Source organism: Phocoena sinus, chromosome 15 (assembly GCF_008692025.1).
Source record: "Phocoena sinus isolate mPhoSin1 chromosome 15, mPhoSin1.pri, whole genome shotgun sequence".
NCBI classification, from domain to species: Eukaryota; Metazoa; Chordata; class Mammalia; order Artiodactyla; family Phocoenidae; genus Phocoena; species Phocoena sinus.
Window position 1 is genome coordinate 65812749 of NC_045777.1, and position 12747 is coordinate 65825495.

The 12747-nt window shown below is 39.3% G+C and overlaps 1 protein-coding gene across 6 annotated transcripts in view; it reads right to left on the reverse strand.

Moving 5' to 3' along the window:
• Positions 1-12747, reverse strand: part of LOC116739913 (acyl-coenzyme A synthetase ACSM1, mitochondrial) — a 49711-nt gene that overhangs the window by 18704 nt on the left and 18260 nt on the right. For 4 of the 6 annotated variants that reach the window (XM_032604806.1, XM_032604805.1, XM_032604804.1 and 1 more), the window contains exons 3-6: positions 6330-6540; positions 3838-4045; positions 2159-2299; positions 1224-1383 (exon numbers count right to left, since the gene is read on the reverse strand). In XM_032604806.1, the coding sequence (XP_032460697.1) occupies positions 1224-1383; positions 2159-2299; positions 3838-4045; positions 6330-6540 (720 nt within the window). Of the gene's footprint in view, positions 1-1223; positions 1384-2158; positions 2300-3837; positions 4046-5596; positions 5721-6329; positions 6541-12747 lie in introns of those variants that run through there. The other 2 variants (XM_032604809.1, XM_032604810.1) reach the window with 2 other exon arrangements.

Below are 12747 nucleotides of genomic sequence, written 5' to 3' on the forward strand. Positions count from 1 at the left end.
GAAACTAGCCTGGAGAGAGAAGACTGGACAGTTTTGAGAGCCACCTGAGTGGATGTACCTGCTGGAGAAATGGAAGTAAAGGAAGCTGCTTAGAGGGGAGGGAAAGTTGAGGGCAGAGCCTTGGATGACTACGGTGTTCAGGGGTGAGCTGGGGGAACAGGCGGTAGCTGTAGCAAGTGGAGAATGTTCTGTGGAGCAGTCTGACCTTAAGGGAGGAGAGACGGGGCTGGTCCGAGGTGTACCAGGGTGAAGGGCAGGTGTTCTTAGGATGAGGAACTTTGAATATGTTTATGGACTGAGGGAGTAGAGTCAATGAAAAGTGAGAGATTGCAAATACAGGAGAAAAGGTTTAATGAGTTAAAGATTAATAGAGAGGGGCTCCCAACACAAGGGCAGGGAAAAGAACAGGATCGGCAGTAGGTGTCGGGAGGGAGCTGGACGTTGAGAGGTGAAGGGGCAGGTTTGCCTCTGAGACAGGAAGCAGGGGCGTGAGCGGAGACACAAAGACAAGTTTTAAGTGAAGAGAAATACGTTGAAGGAGTTCACGCAGGTGACCTCAGTTATTATCATGGTGTATGCATAACAGCAACTGCTACCACTTACTGAGTGTTCTCTCTGGGCTCGTCTCAGGGCTAGCACTTTACACACCTTTCCTATGTCATCTCATTAAGATTCCCAACAATTTTGTGGAATAGTAACCATTAAGACTCTCATTTTACAGATAAGGAAACTGAAGCTCAGCGTGCTAAGTAAACCACTAATAAAGGTCAATCATGGGACACGAAACTAGGTCTGTCATATTCCAGCCTTTGCTTCTAAATGTCATTCAATTGAGTAGCCACACAAATACAACATCCACACACCAGCACCTGGCCCTGGTAGAGCCAGGATCCAGGATCCAGGAGACCTGAGCTTGTTCTGTTTGCTTTCATTTCTCAAAACGTATATTCTGGTTCCCAGGTCCACAGAGTCTGATCCATAGGTCTAGGGAGAGGTTTGGAATATGTGTTTTCTTCAAAGTTACCTCTTGATGTAATTCTGATACGATGACTGATTCAGTGCTTCACACTTTGAGAAACCCAGAGCCAGGGTTATATTATGCTAAGCGTTATACTAAGAGGCTTCTTTGCTAATAATGTATTTTCTCAGTTGGATCCAGTTTTTGAACTCGAAATGAGTTTTTTTCCGGGAGTTTGTTGATATCGAAAGGTTTGTCTTCTTACCTGTACAATGACCTTGGGGTCAAACTGGGGCAGATGATGGACAAAGACTGTAGACCCTGCTGTCCATGGTTCAAGCAGGGACCCCAGGACAGCCAGAATCCAGCCTGTGTCTGACGGGCACCAGAGGACATCAGATGTCTTCAGCTGCAGTAATTTCCTGCTAACTCCAAAATACAGTTAACCTCAGATACTATTCTGACTACTATACTATCCTTCCGTTCTCTCCACCCGCATTCCTCCAGGATTTTGCTACTCAGTTGTTATCATTAGCACAGACACCAACTATCTACAAAAAGCCTTCTCTGTCCCCCTGGTCTGGTTAATAAGGTACAAAGTATATAGAACGTGGTCTGGTTTGAATATTACTAGTTGGGGGATGGAGAGAAGGGAGAAGAGTTTGGTTTAAAATTGATTAAATGGTTAACCCAGCTTCAGCCTCTATGTTTGTTCCAGGTTAGGGCAGTGGCTTGGAGTGGCCTAGTTCCAGGTATTATTTTTCCCTAACAGTTCACGACTGGGAAACTCTATGCCGGGTTTCTCCATAATCAAGGAGAGGAGAGGACCTGTCACGTAAGGTCACATTGCTGGAGTATTTTATCTTTCCCCACCAAACCCTGGAACTACTGACAGGGACACAGGGGCTTGTCATTTGTGTGGTTTGCAGAATGCCTGCTTTTTCCACCCACATCTCCTCCATGCCTCCTGTGAAGGTGCTCAGGCAGGACCTAAATGTGCCTCCTTTGTCATTCAGATGCCTCTGTCAGTCTATACTTCTCACACCCTTAGGGGTCTGAACCAAAGAGAGCAGAAAGCATAAACAGCACGGGGTCAATTCCACCAGGAGTTCTTTGCCCAGCACATACACGTACAAATATACATACACACTTCACCCCAGATCCGTGGCCCAGCTTCTAAGCTGGTGCCCTCTCTCCTACCATGAAGGGAAGATGGATCGCAAAGCAAGTCCATGGCTGTGCTTTGCCATCTTGGGGAAGCCTGTGGTCCCACTGGTGAAGAAGATGGCCATTGGGTCCAGGGTCTTTGACTTAATACAGGTGTGAACTGGGGATTCTGATCTGCAAAGGGATTCAATACAAAAGGACAGAAGTCATGTTTCCTGTTTTTCCATCCTCTGGGGAAGCAAAAGAAGCAATGTGAGTCTTGGAGTCAGAAAACTGGGGTTTGCAACTCCCAGTATTAGGCACCAAACAAAGTTTATGGGTGACTTGGATAGGTGGACTGACATTTCTTCATTTTAAAAAGTGGGGAAAATATGATGGATTACTTTATATTTTAATAAACATTGAAATAGTATTTCCAATGATTCCAGGCAATGCTCTAAATGATCTACAAATAAGAACTCATTCAATCTTCAGAGCAACCCTAAGAGGCAAGTACTGCTTTTATGCCCATTTTGTAGATGAGGGAACTGAGGCTCAGAGAGGTTAGGTAACTTACCTGAAGACATATAGCCAGCAAGTTGCGGAGCCAGGATTCAAACTCAGACAGTGTGATCCATATACTATGCTTTTAGTCACGCCGCTAACCTTGTATTTTACACAGACTAGCTTCACGGGAATTCAACCTCATAAATTTGGTGTTGAAGGATGGGAAAGAGAAAGCTAGGGAGAATGACAGTGTAAGGAACATATATATGTACATCTGCTCTAGCATGAGCTAGAGGTGGAAGGTAGAATCCGTAGCTCCCTCCATCTGCCTCGGTTCTTGGGGAGCTTCTCCTTGGCTGAGAGTCTCTTTCTTGGGTCTATTACAATTGTAAATGCAAGCTTCCTATAGTACTCAGTCAGGGAGGCTGCAAGTAACCCCAGTGCTGGAGGGAGCCCTGGCTCTTGTGGAGAAATGATACCATACTGAGTCTGAGCAATTGCGACGAGTTTTAACGAGTATTCTTTGTTTAAGCTATTTTAATCTAATTCTCTGACTTTAGAATCTAGCATAAGATGTGATTTCACTGTAATATTTGCCCTTGGGGGTTGAAGCAAAGAGCTTTAAAAACTGTGGAAGTACTTCAAGAAAACAAATCCAGCATGGTTTGTGTGTGATATGAAAAATGCCTGAAGACTTGCAGAATCAGCGTTTTGGAGGTGGAGGGGTCTTTCTTACCTTCAGCACTTCCCTAACTTTTCCTTCAAGGCATCCCTATAGACACCCACCCCCTAGGACATGGAAAGTGTTTGCTCCCAAAGCTGCCTGTCATTTTTTCCTCAGTACCATGTTTCACCTTAAAAATTCATCTGAACCTTTTGTTCAACTTAATTGCTAATTATTTACATAAAAATAATATTCAGATTCCCCACCTACAAGGAACATGCAACACAATAACCCTCCGACTTTACACATCTCCTTTGCACAGGGGTGATTATATTTTAGAGAGAGCCATAGAAGTTCAATTTCCCCATTTTATACATAAAACAATTGCAGCCAAGAGAGGAGAAGGAACTAGCCCAAGGTTGCACAGCAAATCAGTGACATAGCTGTGAAGAGAAGCTCAGACCTGGTGAGCTTCCTCCCACTGGCTGCTTCTGTACCAGCACTTGGCAGTGAGTGGCTTTCTCCTGCCATTCCTCAGAAAGCACATTCATCAGAAACTCACCTAATCAGTGATCGGAAGTCCAGCCACCCTTTACGGCTATGGTCAGACACCAGGAGCTTGGTTTTCAGAGCAGGACACTCAGAAGCCACAGAATCCACCTCTGGGGCAAGGGTATCTGTGGTCACGATGCCCTTGGCTTTAGACACTTGTAGTCGGTAGAGAATGTCCTTGGCCTTCAACTGGGTAGTCCCTGGCATGAAGACGATCCCTAGGGATGAGAAAGAAACTGCCTGTTCTGGTATCTCTTTCACAGCCTCACAACCTTGGCTGTCAGACCTGGTTTATCTGCACAGACATCCCCTAACTTCTTGGTATGCAAAGGATGGTCCACAGCATCAACACCCCCTAAGACACAGAATCTCATCGCCCCCCCCAAACTTACTGAATCAGAGACTGCATTTTAACAAGATCTCCAAGGGATTTCTATGCACATTAAAATTTGAAAAGCCTGCCCTAATAATTTCTACTCTAAATGGATCTAGCCAGTAGACAGGTGAGTCCTTCTCCATACAAATTTACACAGGATCTGGGAAAGATACAAGTAGGACAGTGTCCCTGACTCTGCCTCCCTGCCCCCATTTTTCTCCTCTCACTTCCTTCTCTGTCATCGTGAATCTCTTGTCATCTGTTGTCATCATTCCTTGTGTCATCTTGAATTTCCTCTCTTTCCTTCGTTCGTCATACCCAAAGTTAACTGCAATGTCCTTCGAACTTTTGTACTTTCCCTTCCATCTTCCATCACCAACAATTAGCTCAAGTCTTGTGTGCCCCTATTGCATTCTAATTTCTCCACCAGATGCCCTGTCCTGAATCTTCCTACTACCCACCTTCCGTATTATTAGCCTGCTTAGTTCCACAGAGCACCGACTTTTTCCCCTCCACATTTCTTCTCCCCACTAACACCTGGACCCTGTCTCCAGGAAAACACCACACTCCCCATCCTGAGTTTGAGTGCACTGCTCACGCTCCATCTCTCTCTCGCACAACTCTATTCTCTATTTCAAGATGACCGTTCTTCATATAGGCTACTCCTGACTCTAAGCATTTCCATGTGCTATGACCATTCTTGGAATTTCCGTCCTTTGCTTCTACTCCTCTTTAATTCTTCTTATCCCAGAGGTCTCAAGTCATGTCTTGGGTTTCTCATGGACCATCTCTTCACTATACAGATGGCATGGCTTCTCTATACTCCCTCAGCCACTGCTGTTAATTCTTGATCTTGATGGATTAATCAACTATTTGTGAGAAAACATGAGACAGAGAATATGGGACCAAGAGCACGACATATTGTTGTATGAGCATGCATTATAGAACAACTGAAGCGATTCGAAAAAGAATCCATGAGTCCCATACTGATTATATAGATTAATGCATAGATAAGCAATGAAAAGGGAAAGGAAAATCTCTATAGAACAATGCCAACTGATAAATGTAGAGGGAATGATATAAATAGAAAATCCTAATAAAAGACCACCATTAAAATATTCAATTCAGTCAAGAATCGTCCGTGGATTCTCAAACCATAAAGTGAAAGACAGTTGGGGAACAGGATATTCACACAGTCCCATAAATATTATACAACAGATTACTTACTAACTACAAAAGGAAAAGGTACCTCTACAAAGGTGGATACTACCTTTCTAAAGTGATAAAACAATATCAGTGATATTATGGCAAACCAACTTTATATATCCCCAATGTGATGCACCAAGGAAGACACCATATTGCCCTTCTAGTACCTGGGCTAAAAATGTCTAACCTGAAGATAATCATGAAGAAGGAGTCAGAGATACACATTTTGATGGACCTTCTGCAAAACACCTGGCTTAGACGCTTCAAAACTGTCATCGTCATGTAGACGGTGTAGAACGTAGAGAAACATTCTAGATTAAAGGAGACGGGGGAGATATAACAACTAAATGCAATGCATTGAATTTTTGATTTAAACCAAATAAATGCTATAAAGGACATTATTGGGACAATCGAGGAATTTTGACGATGGATGTATATCAGGTAACTCTATTGCATCAGTGTTAAACTTCTTGTGTGATAACTCTACTGTGGTTATGTGAAGGAAATGTCTTGGATCTTAGCAGATGCATGCTGCAGTGTTTATCTGGTGTTTATGGGTGTCACAGTGTCTGCAACTGATTCTTAAATGACTCACTGGGAGAGAGGGCTCGAATATGGCAAAACGTTAACAATTGATGAATCTTATAAAGAAGCAAGAATGTCTGAGACCATGTAAGAGAAAGTGTGTGTGTGTGTGTGTGTGTGTGTGAGAGAGAGAGAGAGAGAGAATTATGACATTGTGTTTGAGAGGGTGTGAGTATAAGGGAGAGAGTGGATAAGAAGGAGTAAAATAATATTTGAGTTGAGTCTGAGAAAAAGAAAGACTGTGAAGAAGAAAAATTGGGGGGGAAGAGAAAGCACCTAATATTTCAGGACAAACTGGCTCTAGGTGAGCCCAAAGGTCTGCTTGGGTCACTGACCTGTTCGGATGCAGGCCACGATCACCAGCCACCACTCAGGCACTCGAGGCAGAATCAAGGCTAGATGGTCTCCCTCCTGGAGGCCACAGGTCTGTGTGAAGACGTTGGCTGCACGACGGGTTAAGTCTGTCATCTCTCTGAAACTCCACTTCACTTCATCCCCTTGATTATTCACCCACCACAGGGCTGGGTTTGGACCTCTCTTGCCTTCCTGGTTAGGATCATATGCTACATGTTATTTCCTGATTCAAAGGAAAGGGGCACTAATGTGGCCAATCCACTACCACAGTCACATTCCACTGTGAGTGTAGCTCAAGGTCTGAGATCCCATTTTAAAGCATTTATAGCACCAAGAGAAGTTGGGGGGAGGTGTGATCCAGCCAACTTCTTCGGGTCTACTGTAACCCCGTCGTCTTAAGTCACATAAAACCGTGAAGAGCCTTCATGTTACTTATTGAAGACTTACAATTTTATTCCCCATGTGTCTGTCTTAGTTCCACATGGACAGTAGGTTACTCTCTGTGCCTAAGTTTTCTCACCTATGAAAAGGGTATAATAATACTACCTAGACTGCAGTAAAGTTCAAATTAATTATTTTAAAAGGTCAAGTGTGTATAACAGTGCCTGGAATATAGTAGGTGCTCAATAAAATTACTGCTGTTATTGTTATTACAACAAAATAAAAGAGGATAATTTAATTCCTAAATATTTGGGGAAATTATTTTTTAAATGTAGGTACCTCAGGAGGTGCAAGAAGTCAGTCTTGGAAGCTCCAGGGCCTTTTTCCCTCACAAAACCATCAAGTAAACAACAACAGACTAAGATGGCTTTGTAGGAATTTAGAAAAGAGTCACAAATCCACAGCAACCAGCAAATGCCCAGACAATAAAAAGTCATAACCAAAATGGTAAGAAACTTTGTGGTGATTTTGCTTATTCTTGCACCACCCGCTCTCTGATGCGGTACAGCGTAGTCAGAGGAAGCCACCCAATTCCCAGCCCCTCCCCTGGGATAGATGAAAAAGATTGAAACTTGTGTGCAACGTTCTAGCTTGTCTGGAGGCGGCCTTAGGCACTGGTTTCTGTCTTGACTGACTTGGAGCTCAGACGGGTATGATGGCATATTGGAGGTATCTGAAAACAGTGGCAGATGTCACAGTGTGTGGAAACTGTAGATCTGTGGTTACCTAGGGATTAGAGACTACAGACAAAGAAAGAATAGAACATTTAAGTCCCCAGAAGAAACAGACTTTTAAGAAAGTTAAAATGTTAAAGAGCAGCCAAAACTAGAAAAAAAAAAACACACATATGGACAGGACCAGGAAAGACACATGCCAGAGAAGACCTTAACTTTTCGTACTGAGCAGATTATTGAAGGTCTTTCCCTGCATGGAGCCAGGCTGCAAAGACTGAGAGAGGAAGCTATTTTTTTTTAAATATGCAATTTTTAACAACAGATCACAAGGTCTACAAAGAAAAAGAGAAGCAGCCTATTCAAAGTAACAACATGAATCTCCAGAAACTGACCCTAAAGAGACCCAGGCTGCAGTTCCTAGACAAAGGTTTTTTAATGACTGTCTTAAATACACTGAAAAAGCTAAAGGAAAACACAAAGAACTAAAGCAAATCAGGAAAATAATATATGCACAAAATGAGAATATCAACAAAGAGATACAAATTATAAAAAGAACCAAACAGAAATTTTGGAGCTGAGAAATATAATAACTGAATTGACAACTTCACAAAGGGACTCAACAGCAGACTTCAGTAGGCAGAAGAAAGAATCAGTACACTTGAAGACAAGTCATCTAAAATTAATGAGTCAGAAGAACAAAAAGAAAAATACAAGAAGAAGAATGAACAGAGCCTAAGAAACTTATGGGGCACAATCAAATAGACCAATATACACATTATGGGACTATCAGAAGGAGAAAATGAGAGAAAATGGAGCATAGAACTTATCTGAAGTAATAATGGCTAAAAACTTCTCAAATTTGAGGAAAGGCATGGAGAGACAAATACAAGAGGCTCAATGAACTCCAAGTAGGAAAACCCAGACACCCACAGAGAGACATTACAATCAAACTACAGATGACAAAGACAAAGAGAGCATCTTAAAAGCAGCAAGAGAAAAGTGACTCATCAGGTGAAATTCTTAATAAGATTACCAGTGGACTGAAGACCAGAAGGCAGTGAGATTATATATTTAAAGTGATAAAGAAAAAAAACTGTCAACCAAAAATTCTATATCTAGCAAAATTGTCCGTCAAAAATGAGGGAGAATATGTATGGCTGAGTTGCTTCAGTGTGCACATGAAACTATCACAACATTGTTAATCAGCTATACTCCAATATAAATTAAATAGTTTTTCAAAAATGAGGGAGAAATTAGGACATTCTCAGATTTAAAAGAAAACAACACTGAGGGAGTTCTTTATCCTTAGACCTTCCCTACAAGAAATGCTAAAAGGAGTTACGTTGAAATGAAAGGACATTAGAGAGTAACTTAAATATAAAAGTATAAAGTTCTTTAATAAAGATAGATACAAAGACAAATATAAAAACAGTATTGTTGGGCTTCCCTGGTGGCGCAGTGGTTCAGAGTCCGCCTGCCGATGTAGGGGACGCGGGTTCGTGCCCCTGTCCGGGAGGATCCCACGTGCCACGGAGCGGCTGGGCCCGTGAGCCATGGCCGCTGAGCCTGCACGTCCGGAGCGTGTGCTCCGCAACGGGACAGGTCACAGCGGTGAGAAACCCGCGTACCGGAAAAAAAAAAAAAAAAAAAAAAAAAACAGTATTGTTATAATTTTGGTTCATAGCTTCACTTTTTATTCTTTCACTGTATGGAAACCACAAAAGCATAAAAAATAATTATAAATCTATGTTAATGGGTAGACAATATGTAAAGATATAGTTTGTGAAATCAATAACATAATATAGGAAGGTGCAAGGGAACCGGAAAACAGTAGGGTTTTGTATGTGAATGAAGTTATGTTGTTATTAGTTTCAAATGAAGTGTTATAATTTGGAATGTTATATGTAATCCCCACGGTAATCACAAAGAAATTATCTACAGAATATTCCCAAAAGGAAACGAAAAGAACATCAAAACATATCACTACAAAAAATCAACTAAATACAGAGGAAGGCAGTAAGGGATGAACTGAGGGACACAAAAGCTGTGACATCAAGGAATCAATTAACAATATGGCAATAGTCAGTCATCCTTATCAGTAATTACTTTAAATGTAAGTGAATGAAATTCCCCAATCAAAAGAACTAGATTGGCAAAATGGATAAAAAACTCAGAATTCAACTATATGCTGTCGACAGAATTGTTACTTCCATGTGATGGAATATGATAAAACCAATCAAAAAAACTTTCAGGATATTTTTGCAATAAAAATCTTATAATACAACATCAATTTAGAAAAGGAAAACCACATTTACATTAAATCCAAATGTATATAATAGCATCCATTCATTCATTCAATATATATCTGCTAAGTTCTCATTATTTCTTAGGTACTGTTCTTAGACCAAAAGGATACAATGGTGAACAAGACATACATATACACATGTATGTAAACAGTTTTAAATGTTTATGGACAATTTTCATTTTCTTGTTTAAATAAAGTCTTTTATTTTCCCCAAGTAAAACGATTTTTTAAAGTGTTTTAATTCCCCAAACAAAGTATGTTCAGAGTAAAAGTTCACGCAAGGCACAATCTTACTAACAGAAAAATTACTTATGAACAGAAAAATTTCTTCAAATTTCTCAACACATTGTCACTTCCTGAAGGTCAACACTGATAACTGTTTGGTGTATAATCTTCCAGAAATTATTTCTCATATATATGCAAACATGATCCTACCATCTTTGCCTCATATGATTGGAACAAAAGAGTGTGTCTCACCTGAGATAAGACTTATATACATATATACCTACAAGCACACACACACAGATATATGTATATACATATATTCATATCTATGGAAAAATCAGTGCTATGAAAAGAAATATTCTCCAACAGATTAAGGAATGTTAGCAAGTATAAATGACTAGTTGTGCACTGTCTATATAAGGGGAACAGATTATATAATTTCTGTATGAGTTTACAAGATGATAGAAAGTTTGGCGTATCAAGGTAAAAACAATTGTTTTAATTCAGATAAAAGTTTAGACTCTTAACTCTTGCAATTTGAAGAAGATATTGCTTAAGGATTTACGGTTTGGGGAGCTCAGAATTAATCTGATAATGTGATATTAAGATTAGCATGTTTTCAAGAAGATAAAACACAACCTTTAAACTGGATATGAGATTTACAGTTTTATGCAGTGAAGTTTGAAGCCAATGGAAATTGAGAAATAGATCTAAAAAATAAAACACTAAGTCAGCAATAAAAAGGAATGAAGAAGTAATACACAAGACAGTATGAATGAATCTCAAAAACATGCTGAGTAAAAGAAACCAGACACAAAAGAGTGCATCTTATATTATTCCATTTCTATGAAACCCTAGGAAAGAGAAATATAATGGCTAGTGACAGCAAATTAGTGTCTACCTGGGGCTCAGGGTGGGGATGGGTGGGTATTGACTAGGAAAGGACAAAAGGAAATTTTTGAGGTGGTAGAAATGTTCTAAAACTTATTAAACTTTCACATAAAATGTGTGAATTGTATTCTAGGTAAATTATAGATCAAAACAGTTGATTTAAATAAACAAAAACTTACATAGCTACTCCTTGTTAATCTCTAACTAAAATATACTTCAAAGAAGGAAAATGGGAAAGTAGATCAATTAATCATGTGATTGATGAATGAGATGATGCTTTTTGAATGTTAAAACACATAAGAATTTACTGCCTATAGAAAGGGCTTGCTTCATTTTTAATTAAAATGAAATACAAGTAGAATTTCTATAATTTCTGTAAATTAATGATAGAATATGATAGATTTCATAGAATTTAAATCCTAATTGACATAGATAAAACACTTTCCCCAACAATGATATAACTCACATTCTCTTCCATTGCATTTGGAATGTTTACTAACCTCCAGAAATTTCAAAAGTCAGAGTATACTTTTTGACCACAATAGAATTAAGCTAGAAATCATTAAAAAGAAGACAATGAGAAACCCACCTCAACTATCAGGAAACTAACCGATACATTTCTATGTAATCTATGGGCCAGAGAAGAATCAAAAGGCAAATAAAAAATATTTTGAACTTAATGATAATAAAATATGACATATCAAAATTTGTGTAATGTACCTAAGAGGAGTGCTTAGTGGGAAATTTATACTTTTAATACAGATATTGGAAAAGAAGGAAGGCTTAAAAGTAAGGACATAACCTTCCATCTCAAGAAGTTGAAAAAAGAATAGCAAATTAAGTCAAAGGAATGTACAAGGAAAGAAATAATAAAGATAACAGTAGGCATCAATGGAATGGAGAGCAAATACACAAGAGAGAATAGTAAAACCAAAACTGGTTTTGAAAAGATTTATAAAATTGGTTAACTCTTAGGAAGACTTATCAAGAAAAAAAAGAGAATAAACATATTAAAAATATCAAGAATAAAAAAGTATACATTGTTATAAATCTTACAGACATTAAAATAGAAATAATGAAAATATTAATATCTTTATGTCAAAAAATAACTTTATGACATTTTGAATGAAATAAACAAATTGCTAAAAAATGTTAACTTTCCAAAGTTGATGAATAGAAATCTTAAAACCTCCTATCTATTAAAAAAAAAAGTTAAATCCATTACCAAAAGCTTTTCTGCAATGAAAACCCCAAATTTTATGTCTAAATATTTCAATATGAATGCTAGTGTGTTAAGGGTTTGACCTGAAAAACTGCTGGGTTTTGTTTTTTTTAGGAAAACAGTGATAATTATATTTCAATTATATCTCAATAAAACAACAACAAAAAATTAGTGATAACTTTTAAATTCTTTATCAAAGCACTTAGAAGAGTACCTGGTACATAGTAAATGTTTGTTAAATATGTATTGAGTAAATAAATAAAAAAACAACAACTCTAGAATCTAAAGAAGGAACAATAAGGAATTTCAGGGTTAAATTAAATCTAAAGATGACCCCAATCACTGGTGGGCCAACACCAGCTCCAGGTGCCCCACTCCCCATGGCCAGCTATCCCAGGATCCAGCTTCACCCATCAGTGAGCCAAGATCAGACATGGAACATCCCAGGCCACATGGCCAGCCACATCAGGGACCATGCCTGGCTACCGGCTGGCAACCACTACATGAGACAGAAAATTTCAGACAACCAGTCTGGGGGCCAGCCATGACTACCAGTGCACCCACGGTAGTTGGCCATGCCACAACAGAAGGGCCCACATAGCCCATAGAGGGGGGAACCATAGAGCATTCAACCCTAGAGC